This window comes from Alosa sapidissima, chromosome 7, assembly GCF_018492685.1.
Source record: "Alosa sapidissima isolate fAloSap1 chromosome 7, fAloSap1.pri, whole genome shotgun sequence".
Taxonomy (NCBI): Eukaryota; Metazoa; Chordata; class Actinopteri; order Clupeiformes; family Clupeidae; genus Alosa; species Alosa sapidissima.
The window spans coordinates 18,137,491-18,157,185 of NC_055963.1; the positions used below are offsets into that span (position 1 = coordinate 18,137,491).

At 46.5% G+C, this 19,695-nt stretch overlaps 1 protein-coding gene across 1 annotated transcript in view; it reads left to right on the plus strand.

Moving 5' to 3' along the window:
- Window positions 1-19,695, plus strand: part of LOC121713189 (ankyrin repeat and SAM domain-containing protein 1A-like) — a 105,261-nt gene that overhangs the window by 75,286 nt on the left and 10,280 nt on the right. Inside the window, 5 exon segments of the mRNA XM_042097640.1 lie at window positions 890-1,008; window positions 17,000-17,098; window positions 17,996-18,142; window positions 18,718-18,825; window positions 19,204-19,374. Coding sequence (XP_041953574.1) covers window positions 890-1,008; window positions 17,000-17,098; window positions 17,996-18,142; window positions 18,718-18,825; window positions 19,204-19,374 — 644 coding nt within the window.

The following is a 19,695-nucleotide window of genomic DNA, read 5'->3' on the forward strand; positions in this document are numbered from 1 at the left end:
GGAGTCTTGTGGGATGTTATTTTTTTTTTTTTGTTTTTTCTTCGGAGCTGCGTTGGAAAAACCGAGCAGGATTTGTAATCTTAATTATCTCTCATCTTATGCTCCTTCCTCCGGGTTTCTATTGCCTCAGATCAACTCCCCAAGAGAGGCCAGACAATCTTTTCCTCTCCTCCCGCTCTCTTTTCCCCCTCTTTCACTCTATCCCTCTCATTCCCTCCCTCTCTCTCTCTCTCCTCTCTCTCTCCCTGTTTCCTTTGCACTGCAGTGTTCTGCCTCATTAAGGACCAAAGCCAATGGGCTGGAGTGTGGATCTGCAAGTGTTGCATATTGCAAGGGGAGCAGCCGCACACTCCACATTCAAAGCAGCCGCTAAACAAGCCGCCCCTTTAACTTCTCTGTCCTCCTCAGAAGTTTCCTCTCTTCTTTATCTCTCTCTTCGAGGGTTGTGGTGATCTCTCCTGCGCTTGTGACCTGCGGATTGTCTTCCGAAGCGCACTTTGTAGCCTTTTAAACTGAGCCCAAATTAAAAACTCCCACAAATGATGTGGCTTGCAGACTCATAGTTTTATCTCTAACTGGGTGACCAACTGTGGAGCGCGCACACGCACGCACACCCACACCCACATACACACACACACTTTGACTTCAGGTGTCGTGGCCTGAGTTGATTTTTGTTTCCGCCACCGTGGTGGTCGAGCCTCCGCCGAGTTCGCGCGGGCGCCGCCGCCACACCCTGACTGGACCGGGACGCTGTCTCCGCTGCCCTCCTGGTGCTGGTGCGCACGGCACTGCTGGCCGAGGATGATGTGGCAGTGCCACGTGTCATCCTCGGAGTGCCGCTGCTACCGGCTCAATGGCTTCTCGCTGCTCAAGCGCTTCCCTCTGTCAGCAGGTGGCGCTGGCGGGCGGCTGCTGGACCAACCCGTGGGCGACTGGCTGGAGCATGTGGGCCTACCCCAGTACGAGAGCAAGCTGCTGCTCAACGGCTTCGATGACCTCCACTACATGGTGAGTGACTTGTGTCTGTGTGTTTTTGTCTGTATTTATTATGTATAGATTATATAGATATTAAGTGTTGCTGTTGTTGTTGTGAGTATGTGTGCGTGGGTGGGAGGGAGGAAGGGTCAGGGATATGTTGAGTTGAAGAGTACAGTTGCATTTGACAGTGATGAGTTTGAGGCCCCGTTGAGGCCCCATATGAAAAAACCGAACCTTTTACATTAGATGGAAAACAAAAAGTAGACACACTAAGGATTCATATTGCAATGACTAGCATGCAGTGGAGTTGAGCTCCATCTGTAGCTCCTGACTAGCTGAGGGTCCATCTCTGGTGGTGATGTTTGCCTGTTTGCATTCTGTCCCACATATCATCAATAAGGCATGTCCATCCTGTCCTGACCCATTTATATGGCCATAGGAACTCATCTTTCCCGTGCCCCTTAGTCTTCAAATTCCTGTTCAAATCCATCTTTCTTTTCTCTATCGCACATCTTCTCTCCCTTTCCCTCTCAAACACACACACACACACACACACACACACACACACACACACACACACACACACACACACACACACAAACAAACACAATCATACCATCTCAATCTCGCTGGCTATTCTTGTCCAAACTCTAGTTGACCGATCCATCTGAGCCATCTTTTTCCCATTTATTGTTTTCCCTCCAGCTCCCGGGCTGCAGGAACAAAAGCCCAGGCTCCTTCAGTGATCCTATCCTGATCTGAGTATTAAAGCGTCAGCCGCTCAGATTTAAGCACATCCTATTAGCCTCCACTCGAGGGCTCCCATTCATTTAAAGATTCACCGAGATCCAGTTAAGGGTTCAGACCAATCCCAAGTCCTCGTTCCTTCCCAAATCCACATCCCCTACGCTGCGCTGTGAAATTAGATTGCAAATGGACGTTCGTTCTGCCACTCGTCAGCTGTGCGGCCCCTCAAGGGGAAAGCACTAAACGGGCCGCGCCTACGGATGAAAACGGCGCTCTATTTTAGGACGCATCTTCAGCTGATTGTAAAAAAAAAAAAAAAAACTCAATGTTAACCATGACTAATGGCTTAACCCGCAAAATATACATGCGAAAAGTTACGCAGTAAGGAGGATTTGGTCGCAGTTCATGCTGTATTGCAAATTGTGAAAGCTCACTTGAAAAATGTGATTTGGCTTCTTTGCCTGATGTTGTTAAAGTCAAATTTAGAGGTCATCTTAACAGTGCAAGTAATCACACATGTAAAATGATGAGAGTTGAAAAGTAGTTCTTGTGTTAAACACCATTAAAATACTTGCTTTTCTTAAGGCATGCTTAGGAATGGCTACCATAAAATAATATTTCGTCACATTTAACCTTAAAAACAAGAAAAGCTACATTTTTGAAGCACATAAACTGCAGAGAGTGAGACAGAGAGGATTGTTTGGCATTGTAGTATAAGTATCCATCTCATAATGTTCTGCCTTCTTGAGCAAGGCAGTATTATTTCTTAATATATCTGTTGATAAAGTTAAATGGAAGAAAGTCAACACCTCCTCAAGGTCTCGCAAGATTAAAAGCAACAGTGTGTCCCTTGGCACCAAAATCTGCATACCCCCACAAACACTAATACACCTATCTCTCTCTATCGCTATCTATATCCTTCACTCTTAAACAAGTGCATTTCTGTTAAATCTAAATCTATCTAAGTGATACTACTTTGGATGGATTAAAACTTTAACACCATCCAGATATATTTACCAATTAGGAGGCATCTACAGATTGCAATCTGTATGCCTTCCAATGAACTACTATACGCACCTCATACTGGAGCCAGGAGGCGCTCGGTTTTCCACAGTGTGTGAGTGTGAGGAATGTAAGCAGGGCTTACGTTATGTTTAAGTGAGGATACAAGGATGCTGCTGTCGCAAAGGAACCGCTGCCAAGAAAATGTTCTGCTGCCACAACAAAGCAGTGGACAAGCGGTAAAGGCCACAAGCAGGTCAGGCAGCTGAAACAAAGAGAGAGAGAGAGAGAGAGAGATAGAGAGAGAAAGGGGGGTAGAGAGAGAGAGACAGAGGGGACAGGAAAGAGAGAGAGAGGTAAGGGAGGGGAGAGAGAGAGAGAGATGACCAGGCATTTTTCTGCCCTGCTGTGAGAACAACCCTTACTGCTCCATAGAGCAACCTTCAAACAAGATCAACACATACCGTACACACACACACACATACACACATACATACACTCATCCCAGAAATGGCCACACACTCCACCCCCAGGGCAGCTGCAGTGTGTGAGCAGGTTTATTTGTTTGTTTGGTTGTGTTGTTTTTTGTGTTCTCGTGGACACTCTTCTCTACCTTATACTAAGGCCCAAGCAATTTGGCAGCTCTCCCGAAAACCCAATCGATTCTTTTAATCAGGCGACTTAGCACCAGAGTAACAGAACACCGCGTGCCACTGCGGCTCCCTAACCAAACCCAACTCAGCCAGGCCCTGAGTCTCAATATGCAGCCACCTGTTCAGTGTCCTGAACACAGTGGATCAGCATGCTACTCCGCAGGACTTTGTTCCAGCTTTGATACCACAAATGCCCCTCCGGCTCCTCCGCTGCGGGGGAGGTGGTGGTGGTGCTGCTCTGAGGCTCCCTGCTGAAGCTGCCTGATTGCGGGGAGCTTGTTCTCTAGTGTCCCCAGTGGATGATTGTTGGCTCAATTGCTCCAGCTGCTCAGGTGGTAATCAGAGTGTTGTATTTTTAGCGGACACAACGTGTGAGTGTGTGCGTGTGTGTAAGCGCTTTCAGACATACGTGTAAGACCGGAGGTTCTGCTGATGTTAAACGGTGGAGCCGTATATCTGAACATATATCTGACATAACCGGTCATATGGAAGTCCGAATTTAGCCGGTTGTTCTACTACCCCCCCCCAGTATTTCCTCCGGACATTATGTAAATGTGCTGTGTCTGAACGAAGCGTAGAACATGCGGTTAAAATTCACACCTAGTGAAAGGGCGTGTTGGTGACGTTTCTTTCGTGCGTCCATGTGGTTAAAATCTGACTTAAATGCCAGTGTTATGATGGAGTGGCATAGTGCTGTCCAGAAAATCTCTGACCTAGAAAGATGCAGACATCAAGGAGCTACTGTCCATGAGGGCAGACAGCATTGTGATGGAACACATGAAGGGAACAGCAAGAGACACGTTGATGTAGCCTACAACTGCATCGCAAGGCCAAACTAATTTAAAAGACCGAATCATCATAAACAGAAGGCGCTGAAAAGGCAGTAGCCTACAGCGACGTCGTTGACGACAATAACAGGAGTATTTAATAAATTGTTTTCCAACACGGTCGGTTTTCTGTTCATTGATGGCCTTCTCACGACCTCACTGCTGAGCTGATATTTGTTGAGCATAAATATGCCTAGAGAAAATGAAAACGAAGAAAACCCAACTTTGTTCCAAGCTCCTTGTGTAAATGCAGTAGACACATGGGGAGAGGATGCTTTTGGAAAAATAAACCATGAAAAAACGAACCACTTCACTGTTATGTTAGTATTTTGTTTGTTGCTTAAAAACGTTGTATATGATGGCCTTGAAGTCTTGAGTTGGCCTACTGAATTGGCTGGTACCATAAAGTTCGTGCATGCTCTCTCTCTCCAACGCAAACCAGATTTGGGGTTCCATAGCCAAGTAATTCTGCTACATAACGTTGAAAACAGATAAATGTGTTTATTCGAAGCACACATCCAGTATTCAAGTATTAGCCTACGCACAATAGATTTTTCTTCTTTAGCCTACATAATGCATACACTTTGTAAACAAACAGCAGCTGTGACAGCGGCTGCATATATTCTGCATCATATCTTGCCTCTTGTCAACTCTACAAGCCCCCACCCCTCACTCGACAACCACATGGATATTCTGTAATGTGCGTGTATGTCGTTCACACATAGGTCCGTATAAGGTCAGTATAAGGTCCGCAGGTTAGCATCATATCTGAATCATCCGAAGGGTAGGAACTCCGTTTGACAAACCTCCATATACTCCGGAGGTTATATCTGAAAGCGCTTTGTGTGAGTGTGTTGATGCGGTTGCCAGGCCAACAAGCCCCTGAAGTGTGCGTGTGGCGTGTAGTGCGTTTGTTGTTTCGTATCCTTGTTATTTTTATGTTTTTATTTCCCCCGTACGTTGGTGTCGCGCCGGTGTTGTTTTTATGGCGGTGTGTAATGAGGATGGATGATTGCGGAGCCTCGGGCCCCAGCTGGTCAGACCTGGAGAAGAGCGTGATAAATCAGAGACGCCCGTGAGCCTGGACGAGGACAAATCCCTTTAGCCGCTTTCAGTCACACACACAGACACACACACACACACACACACACACACACACACACACACAATCTAATATATACACCACACACATACTAAATTGTACACACTCACATACTAAATTAAACACTCATACACATTCCACCCCTCACACACAGACATACTAACATGCGCACGCACGCACACACACACACACACACTCGGGTCAGGGTTATTACAAGAAAATAAGTTTATGCCTTTTTCTCTCCCCTGTATTTTTGTGATTGCACTCATAATTGGAGCGTGTGTTGTGGCAGTGCAGTTCTACTTGCCCATCTGATTTTCTCTAATTTGAGACCATCGGTGCAACCAAACATTGGAGCAGTTAGAACATTCACTCTAATCGTACCTGCGCTTATCGACCGCATTACCAGCTCTGTCGGAGTGGGCCCTTAAGGCTGAAGCGGTGTGCTAACTGTGTCGGGATTGGCCAGAGATGGTGAGAGAGGGTTTTAGCCCTTAAATGTGTACCGTCACACCGGTGTGATGGAAATGTTGGGAAATGAACGTTGTAAAGGATATCTGGGTTCATTGAATTCAACATAGAATTTGAGAACCTTGAATTGTTGCAGAATGGAATCTTATGTTAGAATGTTCGAAAAACGACACCTTTAAGGGTTAACAATGTGGTAGCATCTGGGTGAGAGAGAGAGAAGCGATGTTGTGTTGCCTGCTTGGGTTCTCTCTGTTTGATCTGAGACACCAGTCACAGCTCAGTTGCTTCTCTGTCTTCTCTCGGTTTCACTGACACGTGAAGGTCGTCGCTGCCGCCCGAGCTGAGGCAGGGCGAGCTCAACTGCTTCGGCTGAGTGGCTTTCTGGGCTTTTCATGGCTTGCTCGGTGGTTAGGAGTCATAAATCTGAACTATCAGTCAGAGAAGCAACAGAATCCTGGCACACACACACACACGTACAATACCGCATTTGTTAAGATCAGTCATTCACATTTGTATTTTATTCACTTTGATGTTTCTATCTGGCCCTTGTATTCAGACATAGAGCACAGGGGAGTGTGTGCGTGTGTGTGTGTGTGTGGCCTTGACAATATCATGGTGCCAGTGCCCAAATCATGCCCCTTTATGTTACTCCCTCTTTTGTGATATTTCTTAAATATTACATGGGGCACCAGAAGAATACTTGTTCCTTATAGCATTTCCTACCTCCTCGTTATGCTGTTCGACTCAGCTAACGCGATTCACAGCCCTTTCACAACCTCAAGAGCAGTACACCCCTTCAGCAGCTCAAGGATGAAAGTGCACTGACACACACACACATTATGCTTATTCATACACACACACACACACACTTATACTTGCTCATCTCACTAACGTATGGACGCATGAATGTTAAAGTTGGAGAAGTAGTTCATTTTTAATGCAGTCTCCCCAGCTGACTCCTTTAGACTCTGCCAGTCAGCGCAGCCTTTTGGGCATGCTAAAGATAGATAGTTGGAACTTCTCAATGGAAGCATGTCAAACGGGAGGGTGCTGTGTGTGTGCGCGTGCGTGTGCGCGTGTGTGGGGCGTGATTAGCATGGCACAATAAGCGTTAATGAGATGCAGCACACTGAGATCAGAGGCAAGTGTGTCAGAGCCGTGTGTCGTGTGAATTAATTTGCTTGTGTTACACTACTCACACACACACACACACACCACTGTGTGTGTGATGAGGTAAACTCTTCAGGTTGCGGTGATCCTGCTCAGCCGTATCTGTGGGCATGACGATTATGGAAATGACAGTCACCTGGACCTGCAGATAATCCTGCCCATCGGAGGGGACTCTTAGGAGAGTTATCGCCCTCTTTCTCTCAATCACTGTCTCACACATTTACACGCACGCACGCACACACACACACACACTCTCACAATTCTTTTACCTGCTCCTCCTTGGACACTGTGACGTCAGCCTCTAACATACCTCTTCCCCACTGCACTCTCTCTCTCTTTCTCTCTCTCTCCCTCTCTCTTTCTATCTCTCTCCCTCTCTCTCATTCTCACTCTCATTCTCACTCTCCCTCTCTCTCCTATCTTCTTTTTTTCCCTTTTTTCCCTTTCTGAGACTTCCTCTACCCCAGAGCCATTTCTCCTCTCACGGCTCACCCCACCCCAGTGTCTTCAGATAGCTCTAATCCAGGTGGCAGTGTGAACAAAAGACGCTTCATTTCCACAGCTCCCTTTGTAAACACTTAATCTGCCCCAGTGCCTCTGACAGCATGCACAACGTTCCATGTTTGTGTGTGAAGTCCCCCCTCCCCACTCATCAGAATTCAGGCACGTCGTCTAACACATCCCTGATAGCGCTTGCTGCATGGAGCGCAGGGCATGCTCAGAGTTATGCATTTTTAAACCGCGCCTGCCCGTGCCCAGATCCCTCGTCCTTATTTGCATGTCTCCGAGTCTCTGCTCCCAGTAGGTCATTTTGTTTGATGTGGGGTTTTGTGGTGCAGGTGGCAATGGTGAGGAGGTGTGTGTGTGTCTGTGTGTGTGATGAACGTGCTGTGGGTGATCCTTTCTGTAGCGAGTGCCAAGCCAGGTGTTTCAATGTGTCTGTCATACAACAGTGCATATCCTGACTGGGTTAGGTAAGGCAATCTGTAACTTCCTTGGTTTATCCTGTGTTTATGATTGTGTGTCTGTGTGTGTGTCTGTGTGTGGGTGTGTTTTTGTGTTTGTGTGTGTGTGTATGTGTGCACCTTGCGGTGGTCTGTCTCTGGTCCTCATTAGTTGGGGGGATTATTTAGTCTTCCAGTTAATTAGAGAAGTATTTGCCAGTCGGAGATGAGCAATGAGGCTGCTGAATGACTTTGGCTCTGGGTTCTCCCCCACCAGCAGGTCTTACATTTCACCCCCCCAACCCAACCCCACCCCACCCCACCCACAGCAGGCTCATTACAACCTCAGCAGTGCAGACCACCATGCGTGCGTCTGTGTGTGTGTGTGTGTGTGCTTGCATTAATGTGTGTGTGTGTGTGCTTGGTTGTTCGGGTGCATCTGAGTTTATGAGTGTGTGTGTGTGTGTGTGCCTGCTTGGGAGTGTATGCACGCACTTGGGTGTGTTTGTGTGCATCTGTGTGTGTGTGTGTGTTTGTGTGCATGTGAGTGTATTTGTGTGTCACACTTAATCCCTACCATTTCTTCATCTTCAAGGCAGTCTTGCCAATTCTGCACTGCAATCAGTAGTGTGTGTGCGTTTATGTGTGTGTTATGATTGAATATGTGTGTGTGTGTGTGTGTGTGTGTGTGTGTGTGTGTGTATTTGTCATCGCTGGGCACCATTCCGTCCTCACCTCTCCCATCCATTTCCTTCCTCTATACTAATTGAGCTCTGGGGTCCGAGCCGTGCAGAAGAGAGTGATGGCAAATTAAGAATCTAAAAGGGCTCCTTCAAAGCTTCTCTGACACGAGTGGCCTTCTGCATCCAGCTGCTGCTCGGATGGAGGCCACTGACGTCACCTACTCATTCACCGTCTCCGTCTACAGCACTCAATATGGAGACGGTGGTGGTAGTGGGGATGAGGGTGGAGGAGAGATGGAGACGGTGGTGGTAGTGGGGATGAGGGTGGAGGATAGATGGAGACGGTGGGGTTGAAAAAGAGAAGATGGTCATCATCTGTTAGGGGCAGTCTCGGGGAACCTGACCCTGCCGGAATGATCACAGTCGTCTCCTAGCTGCGGGAGGTCTATTGTGCTTGGGGTGATTATTTGTGGCCTTTGATCTGAAATCTTTAATTAAACGGCTTTGTCCCGCTGCCACACACACACACCCTCAGGTTCTGATCAATGATAACAGTGATTGCACTGTTGTTGTCCTTATTGGTGGGCTGAAGCCTTGTTAAATGAAATGAGATGCATTCACATTGACAGTACAGGGGGAGAGTGAAGGATCACTTCAGGGAGGAGGGGAGGTAGTAGGGTGTGGGGGGCATGGGATCGAGGTACTGCTTCTTCGAGGTCAGCCTGGACCATCCGTGCCAGCTAAACATTTGGACAGTCCTCTAATACTCTAACCTCTATTCTCCATGTACTGACGGAGACCAGGCAAAATAAGTTCAACTTTCACAGATATGTTGGTGATCACTGCATATATTAAACATTTAATCATGCCACTGCAACTGCAGCTCACGTCTGAGATTTGTGCTTGCCTATTTTAATACTGATTAAAATGCCCTCATAAATTGCCAGTAGGAAAATGGCAAAACGCAATCTTTTGTTTTACTTTTTTGTTTAAGACAAAGTGGCAACATTTCCCTGAAGTCTGAGGTTACAGGAAGTTGCAGGCACATGCCAGCTTAGGTTGTGATTGGCCGCGGAATGTCTTGGATCTTAATCAAACAAGCCGCTAGTTCTAGCGCTAAGATGAACTGCACATCAAAAGACATCATGGCAGACCCCACTGAAACGTGCCTGGCCAGTGAAATAGGAACCACTATGGTCAAAGCTTTGCGCTTCCTTTGCTCTCGCACAGGAAAGATGTGAAGACTGAGGAATGGTGTGTGTGTGGAAGACTGTTAATTTTGTGTGCGGGCTTTGAAAAGGTTAGCAGTCTGTAGATGACATGAAAGGCAACTTTTATAATGAATTTTGCCTGTGATGAAAGTCAGCAGGGCCAGTGCTGTCAGAGTGTGTGTGTGTGTGTTAGTGTCGTCACGATACCAAAATTATGACTTCGATACGATACCTGCCATAAATATCACGATGCTCGATATTAAAACGATACTACGGCGAAATCCTAAATTATATGGAGAAGAAAGGACTCCTACCTCCTCCAAGTGTATGGAGTCATTTGTGTTGAATTCGGTGCACTTTTGTAGTGTGCGGGTCAATTCTGGGTTCTAAACTTCTAAACTTCCTACATAATTATTATCTTTTTATAGTCAGTAAAATAGTAGGCCTACTTTGTGTGATTAAGTCCTTTATTGTCTGTTATAGTTCATTTACATTGTGTTGTGTTTTGGCAATAAAGCTTCAAATAGCCAAACTAGGCTAGATCAAGGTCAGTGTTAAAATTACTGCATGCAAATCACTGAATGCTATGCAGAGAGGCCTAATCTTTAGGCCATCTGATGTACAGTATAGGCTACCCTAGGCCTTCCCGTGTTTATGGGATTTCTTTGACAGTTGCAAAGGGGAAAATGTGAGGATAGTCTTCTTTGCGCCCAGTGTACAAGTACGACGTTCCAACCACTCAGGTCTTCGTCAGAAAGGCCTACACCATTACCTGTTGCAATATATCTGTGTGCATTCCTACATTACGTCTATTTCTTTGATAACATGATTTGCTACCACGTACTGTAACAATAAGCCGCTATTATTATTAGGACTCAACACGCTTTGGTGGTATGCTGTGGGCTTTAATTAGCGGTCTACATGCCATGACAAATATCACCAGTAGTACTGACCGAACATGAAATGAATCGTTTACACGTTATGGTAATGTTATTCTGGCGTGAACATTGCGCTTTCATCACGTTAGCACCCTATGATTACAGCTCGCTATGTCTCGTCAAAATGATTACAGCTCGTCAAAATTCATTGATGAAGGAAGGTTCGCTTTATCCCAGAGAACCATACTCGTTTCACTTAGGCTAGACTAAGACATAAGAGAAGAACTTGGCACTAACCATGTAGTTGTGTTTTCTATAGCATATTCGTTAACCTGTCGTTCTTTGAACTCTTTAAAAATGTTGGGATGTCTGCTAGGTGTTTAGCCAAGTTCCATGCGTAGCCTACTGCTTTTAAATGACTTTGAAAAATATTTTACAAACGGGCCTCTGTGTACCTGATGGCTTGCCTTCACTATTCGCGATGTAGATTATAATACAATTACCTTTTGTTTTATCCACAAGGCCTAGAACTGTCGGCAAAGAACTATGTTGACGTTGGCTGCGCACTCACTCACTCAGAGCTGCCTGCTTGACACGCCCACTTGCATAGATGCGTGCAAGGAGCAGTGAAAGCAGCAGTAAACACGGACACAGAACTTTATTATCGTTTTTTGCGTGAAGGCATCGTGATACCTTTTTAGTATCGATACACCGTGCCACACTAGTGTGTGTGTGTGTGTGTGTGTGTGTGTTGTTTGAGCAGTGCAGTGGAACTTTAACCTCATCAACACGAGCATGATTGAGGTGAAGACTCTGATTCCATTACGCTCACTGCAACATGGCCCTCAGTGCTGTTTTTCTCATTGTCTCCCGCAGTCTCAATCTCATCGTCCATCTTCCACTTGTGTGCTCTTTCTATCCCCTCTGCCAGTTTTTAATGTGTTTTCTCTCTCACACTCTCTTTCTCTCTCCCGTGCTGTCTTTCTCTTTATTCTTTCTCTCTCTCTTTCTCTTTCACGCTGCCTTTCTCTCTTTCTCTCGCTCTTTCTCTCTCACTCACTCTCTCTTCCTCTTTCTCTCTCACTCTCCTGCTTTCTCTCCCATTGTAACCTTCACTCGGTCACAATTCTAGTTCTCATTCACTGACGGACATACCAAACAGCTTGTCTTACTTCGGACAGACGGACCTGTGTGTGTGTGTGTGTGTGTGTCCTGTCCTGTCCTGTCCTGTCCCTTGTCTCACAGGGCTGAAGTGGAGCACAGCCTGTGCCTAGGCCCTCTAGCAGACCCCTGCACAGAAACAGGCGTGTCCTAAAGACCTGTGGTGCACAAGGACCACAAGACTTACATAATAATTTCAGTGGTCAGATATGGGATAAGTTTTAAAAGTCAAATATTTCTGAGACTATATTGAAAAACACATATAGCTATGTGGCTGCTATTGTTAAGTTGATGTTAAATGTTAATTTATTATAGTGTATTGGAGTATATGTTCCCTAGTACGTTATCCCAGTTGCAGATAGAAGTGTACGATTTAAGAAACATAACAGGCCTCCTCAGCTTTGTGTAGTTGAGGTTTAGTTGCAGCTTCTGACTGCAGCGGGCTGTCGGGCGCTTGCTTGACCTCAGAACAGTGCAGATTAAAAAAAACGGCAGCAGCGGCAGCAGAAGCCAAATGGCAACATTCCGTCTGATGTTCCCGTTCACTCTCAGAAGCCTTCAGACCCTTGAGCAAATGCCCACCTTTTGTTTTCCCCTTTCCCTGGTGCCACGTTGGTGTCCTTGGCGTAAATGCCTGCCCACCGTTCTGACGCGGCGTCTGTACCAGGCCCCGCTGGCGCCTCTTGCTCCTCGGCCAACCGAGGGTGCCAAGCTACAAAATTGGCAACATTAGTCAAAGTGCATTAAAGTGATTTCCCCAGAGCTCTCGAATCACAGACGGCTAACCTCTCCCAGGCGCAATCTCTCTCTTTCTCTCCCTTTTGCTCTCTCTTCTTTCTGTCTCTCTTTTGTTCCCTTCATTTTCTATTTTCCTTCTGTCTCCCCCTCTCTCTCCCCCTCTTCTGTGTTGTTTTGTGTGTAATGGTCAATGGTAATGTTGTCAAGGGCAATGAATCAGGACTCATCTCAGTGACTGTGTTGAGAAGAGATAATGGGTAATTACAGAAGGACTTTGTTTAAGCAGGCTTGCCATGCCGTTAGTGGTGAACACCTTTTGGTGTGTGTGTGCAGTGTTTCCCACAGAATTGGATTCGATTTGTGGCGGTAGCTGACTTGGACGGGGGGGGGGGGGGGGGGTGTATCGGTCTAATTGAGTGCCTGTCACTGGATGCAATTCATAACGTTTTCTACATAGTTAAAATAAAGGTTCGTACTTCTCCTTGGGACAAGCACTTTTGAATTTTGGAAAACACTTTTCCATTTACATCGGGATTTTGCAAACATTCAGTGTCAGAGTCAATAAAATGAGCCCTTCAACGAAATTGACAAGCAGCTGTAAGTAGGCTAAGCATGCTAAATTCGACATCCAAACAGTATTTTAACGTTAGCTTTGAGATACTGCTTGATTGCATAACTTTACTTAGTTTAGTCTCTTCAATGTAGCCTACTATGTTGTGGTAAGATCTTAGCAGAGTTAACTTCAATGCAGCAGTTTTGAACAAATTTGCGCAGCATGGTCACGATGCTAAGCAGATTTAATAGCAATTTAGCCAGACGTCTTCTATGCAATGCTTCTATGTGGCAACAACAATCCTTCAACAATTGTGAATATTTTGTTAAATGCACATGCAGAGGAGGGGCAGCGGGATACGAGAGAGAGTGGGGCAGGGCAAGGAAAGGCTGCATCCGTAAAAAGCGCAGCTCAATGGCAATGCAAGGATTTGATCTTATATTTAATTTAATTTAAATTAAATTAAACATAGAATATTTATGTGTGGCGGCCTATTTTTTTTTTTTGTGGCGCCCCGCCACAGATTAGTCAATGTATGGGAAACACTGGTGTGTGTGTGTGTGTGTGTGTGTGTGTGTGTGTGTCACTGCCAATCTCTCTATTCTATCTCTTCCTCTTAGAGAGTGTGTATCTGTGCAGTGCAGTGTCTTTGATGAAGCGTCTCTGTATGTGCTCTGAAATGTAATTCAGGGAAAGAGTCGTATTAACTGTGGCAAGAATAGATCATCTCAGAAGAGTAAATCCCCCACAATGCAAGTGTGTGAAGTTGTCTGGAGTGAGGTGAGCCCAGGTGGCCGCCCATCCTATTTAAGTCTGCAGCCAAAGTCCATGTTTGGGATGTTAATTCTACAACTTCTTCTTTCCCCTATATGTTGGGCTGTTTTCTTTCTTTCATTTGTAACTCTCCAGCTAGTAAACACACCAAAGCCCCGAATGGCCTTTCCCACAAACCAGCTGGACAGAAGGCTTACTGTCAATCCCTTTAGAGTTTTCTCTTTGTTTTTCTCTCACTCACTCACTCACACTCTCACACACACACACACACACACACACACACACACACACACACACACCACTCTTTCTCCAGAGTTTGCCTCTTTCAGCCCAAGCGGCGTGCTGAGATCAGGCGATGGGATTATGTTCTCCACGGGCTGCTGCTAATGGTGCTTATTGTCAGTGGATCAATCATCGCAGTTGGAAAGTAGAGCAGGTCAAGTTGATAAGATCTTAGAGCCATTGTGTGTGTGCGTGTGTGTATGGGTTTCTGTGGACAAACAATGTGTGTTTTGGGGTGTGTGTGTGTTTGAGTGCCCTTTTACAGGCTAGAGTTTTGGCAGTCATTGATACTGTTTACTTAGTTCATTTGATTTTTTTTTTTTTTCTTTGAAAGTGTATTTTGGAGTTCCTGTTGTCGTGGGTGGGTGGGTGGGGGGGGGGGGGGGTCAAAAGCAACTTTTACAGCAAATGTTGTATTGCTGCTGTAAACCTCCTAGTGCTGTGGTTCATGTTGTCAGTCCTGGCTGTCCAGAGCTGGTCAGTAACCCCTGTCCACCATCTGATGTGCAGCTACAGTTTCTGGACTTTGGGGTTGCTGGTTGTGGGCAGATGGTTAGTTCTGGTGTTCTGTGTCAGCATTGTAGAAACAGAAAGATGGAGCTCGCCCCTCCATTTTCTCTCTCTCTCTCTCTCTCTCTCTTTCTTTCTCTCTCTCTCTCTCTCTCTCTCTCTCTCTCTCTCTCTCTCTCCAAGTGTATGATGAGTGCAGCTCCTCTGTTTGTCTCATAAATGGTTCAGGCAGATTTACTGTTGCCTCATTTTCTCTGCCTACTCCATAAATACACTCACATACACAGCACACGTGCACACATACACATACACACACACACACGCACACACAGACATAAAAGAAACAGCCTGTCTCACATACTCCAATACACACCAATATGGGCACACAGTCAATGTCATCCATTCTTATATGTGCACACACATGCACAGTATTCATATACACACACACACACACACACACACTGGGTCCTCTTCCTCCTGCCAAAGGAGATTAATGAAGAACGCACCCAGGAGAACATAAAAGCCCAAAGCTGTCACTCCACAGTGAGATATGAGAGGAAGAAATGAAATGTTAGGCACCTCTGCAAATTAGACTCTCATTCATTTTCATTTCTCTCCGTCCTAAACCCCCTCTCTCTCTTTTTCTCTGATATCTTTTCTTTCTCTCTTTCATTCTCTCTTTCTCTCTCTATCTCTTCCTTCTCCCTTTCCTTCTATTTTCCTCTCATCTCATTTTTTCTCACACGTTCTTGTCACACAATCACCCCCTTCTCTCTCTCTCTCTCTCTCTCTCTCTCTCTCTCTCTCTCCTCTGCCCACCTCCATCTCGTTCTGTCACGCTCCCGGTGCCTCCCAGGCTGTCCTTCCTCATCTCAGCTGGGAGAGGTGAGGTGACATTGGGGAGAAAAGGAGGTTATTACCTGGGGACACTCCGTCAAGGCCGTGTGACAGACAGAGCCATGGGAATGTGTGTGTGCACATGCATGTGTCTGTGTGTACGTGCGTCAGAGTGTGTGTGTGTGTGTGTGTGTGTGTTTGTGTTTAAGTGGACAAGGGCTCGTCTTGGCACACACTCGACTGGGCAAGTTGGTACCGCACCAGTCCAGCATAACAAATCTGCAGCTACCTGCTGAGGTGTGCTATTGGGGTCGTAATCCCTCTCCTTCATCCTCCACTCTCTCATTCTCTCTCTCCCTCTCTGCCTTCCCCTCCATCAATCAGATGTGTGTGCACTGAAACTTCTCCTGAAGCAGCACCATCCATGCCCCACCCTCCTATCCTTTCCAAACTCCGCTCCGTCACCCCCTCCTCTGTCTGTAGAGTCTTTAGGGAGACGCCATCATGCCTTTATGGCTCCCTGATAATTGGTAATCTTGAGTAAAGCCTTGTAATTCTTCTTTAATTTGATGGTCTGGCTAACGCCTGTGACTCTCTTGCATTCTAATGAGTTGGAGCAAAGCCTCCGTTCCTACCAGCTCCCTACGATACACACACACACACACACACACACACACACACTTTTCCCCTAGGCAAAGTGTGTTTTCAGCACAGTGGTCAATGACTCGTTAAAATCGCCAGACACACACACGCTCAGGCCTCTCCAGTGGTCAGCCCTTTTCCTGGCGCGTGGTGCATAGATCCGAAACATCGATCGTCCCACCCATCCCCTCTACTATTACCCCCAGGGGGTGCCGCTCTTTCGATCACCTCCTCCTCCCATCATATTTTCGTTAGCTTGAGATGTTTATCCTCAGATGCGCCCGTGCTTGTGTTGGATGGGTGTGTGTGGGCCGAGGCCATTCATGATGAAGAGCTCACGCTAGTCGTGGATGTGTTCTATCATGGAGGGGAGAGGAGGTTGTGGGGTATGTTGGATTACCCTCTGCAGGTGGGGCAGATATGGATGTGGTCCTCCAGGGGGTAATTAAGTCAGATTGATGGGGAGAGAGTGGGTGTTGGGGGTGGAGGAGAATGGGTGGAGGTTAGGGAGTGGGGGGTGATAAATGCCTGCGGTGTGGCCTCCTGATACTGTGCAGCTCCTGCTGATGAGGACAGCAGGCCTGGTAGTGGGATCCAGGGAAGAACACATTAAGCAGCTGTGGTGGTCTCAGTTTGAGATGGCCTTTTTATTCTGTGCTGATGTGACTATTCCTCTCACAGTTGTTGAATGTTGAGTCTAAAGTTCCTGAGTGTTGCCTCTTCATGAACAGCTCTCTGTCTCTCTCTGTCTCTCTCTTTCTATCTCTTTCTTTCTTTCTTTCTCTCCCTCCCTCTTTCTCTTTCTCTTCCTCATTCTCTCTGTCTCCGAACCACAGGGTAATAATGTGATGGAGGATCAGGACCTGCGGGAGATTGGCATCTCAGACCCAGGCCACCGGAGAAAGATCCTGCATGCAGCTCGTTCTCTGCCCAAGGTCCGTGGCCTCCAACCTCCATCCTTCAGACACCCTGCCCAGCCTCTCCCCCTCCTGTCCTCACATAATGGGTTTCCACCTTCACCACACACACGCGCACACACACACACCTCTTAAAGCTAAACACCAAGCTGCCCCCCCCCCCCCCCACACACACACACCTTCAGACACCCTGCCCAGCCTCTCCACCTCCTGTCCTCACATAATGTGTTTCCACCTTCACCACACACACACACACACACACACACACACACACACACACACACACACACACACACACACCTTAAAGCTAAACACCAAGCTGTTAGTCTGACTGCAGCTGTGTTCTACTCGTAAAGTTGCATATTAGTAAGTTACTGCAGATTGAAATTCCTAATTGCTACCTATGTGATGAATAGTGGAGCAAGAGTCTGTTTGATCTGCTATAATGTGTTGTGGACTGGAGGCTGGGGTTTTGAATGGAGCTATTTTAATGTTTTTCCTGCTCTGTAATTTTGGGACGACTCGCAAATTAATTTGTGTTTACAAAAGGGATTTACAATACGCTAAATCCACTGTGACGTCTTTGGCACTCACACACCTCTTTCATCTACGCAAGCTGTAATTTGTTTGTGTGTGTGTGAGTGTGCATGTGCGAGTGTGTGTGTGTGTGCGTGCGAGCGAATGGGTGAAAATATATTTTTGTGGGGATATTTATCTGCTTGCTAGTGATGATTTGTGTGTGTACACGTGCACTCTTTGTGTGGCCTGTTGGCCTGAGTTAAATCATGTGAATAGATATATATATATATTGTGTGTGTGTGTGTGTGTGTATTTGTGTGTCTGTTGCTTCGGGGCCACACTTTAACACAGACTGCGTTTCCTTCCTCCGTTGTTGCGTGCCGTGTCCCTCTGCAGGTGAAGCCTCTGGGCTGTGACGGCAGCACGTCGCTCTCGTCCTGGCTGGACATGCTGGGCCTGCAGGAGTACCTGCACAACTTCCTGTCCAGCGGCTACCGCACCCTCGAATGCGTCAAGAACCTGTGGGAGCTCGAGATTGTCAATGTAAGTAGCGATGCCGCCACCGTCCAATCCCCTCACGGATCACCACTCAAGATGGGGGGGGGGGGCATTAAATTGTCGTCGTGCCCAGGGCAGAGAAGGAAGCGATTTAGACAGAGAAAAACGCCCGGCAGATAAATACGTTTCTTTAAAGTGTTGAAGTGAAATGTTGGAAGCGTAAATGAGCCTTTTTAAGATATCTGTGGTCAGTTTCCCGTACATGGATTAAGCCCTAGTCCTAGACTAAAAGCTTTTTTCAATGGAGATTTTCATTAAAGATTTCTTTTATTTTAAGACTAGGCTTAATCCATGTATGGGAAGCCGGCCCTTGATGTTAAGGTTGAAAACATTATAATTCTCTGGAACTGATAAAAAAAGTTCAGGGAGCCATTTTCTTCTTAGTCTTCTGCTGCATCAGTGAGTTCAGCTATGAGCAATCTGCATATCCTATATACTTTAATTTTACTGTTTTTTTGTATATTGTATTGTGTACTGTATATGTCCTATAGATCTGTGTAAAGTGTGGTTTGGTGTGTGTGTGTTCTCACATTGTCTTGTGCTTCTGTTGTGGTGTAAAGGTACTAAAGATTACGCTGCTGGGCCACAGGAAGAGAATCATTGCATCACTGGCTGAGCGCCCCTACGAGGAGCCGCCCGTCAAACCCCCACGACTCTCCCAGATCAGAGTCAGTCTCGCAACACACATACATACATACATACATACATACATACAGACACACACAACCGTATATATACTGCTCCCAGACACATGCACAGTCATGCACCTCTCCCAGATCAGAGTCAGTCTCTCAACATACACACATACACACATACATACATACATACATACATACATACATACATACATACAGACACACACAACCGTATACATACTGCTCCCATGTATGAGAAGCATTATAGCATCACACACACACACGCGCTCAGTCAATACATGCTATGTGATAGCGTGGTTTTTAAATGCCACACTGAACATGTTCTGTTCTCTCTCTCTCTCTCTCTCTCTCTCTCTCTCTCTCTCTTTCTCTTTCTCTCTCTCTGCTCAGTGCCAGGACCTGATGTCGCAGACGTCCTCCCCTCTCAGCCACATGGACTCCTACACGGGCCGCTCCATGGACCCGCTCCTGCCCCCCGGGGATTCTGGGAGGAGGCGAGGAGCGCCCGAGCCGGAGTACGACATGGTGCAGCGGCCTCGCAGCGAGCGGCTTTACTCTCACGTGAGTGGACCCTGCTGGTTCTGATGAGCCCTCGCCACCCGGCCAGCTCAGTAAATCACATGGATCACTGGACTGAGATCAGTGTGCAAACAGCAGGGGAGACGCTGGCTGTTTGTTTGCTCTGTTTGACTCTGGTTTTTCTCTCTTTCACTCTCTCGCTCTCTCTCTTTCTCTCTTTCACCCTCTCTCCGTTTATCGATCTCTCCTCCCTTTGGTCTTTGTGTGTGTTTGTTTATCTGTTTTTATTTCATATCCAAACATCTTTCTCTTCTCAATACTCCTGCCGCACATCACATGTCATCTATCTAAATACTCTCTCAT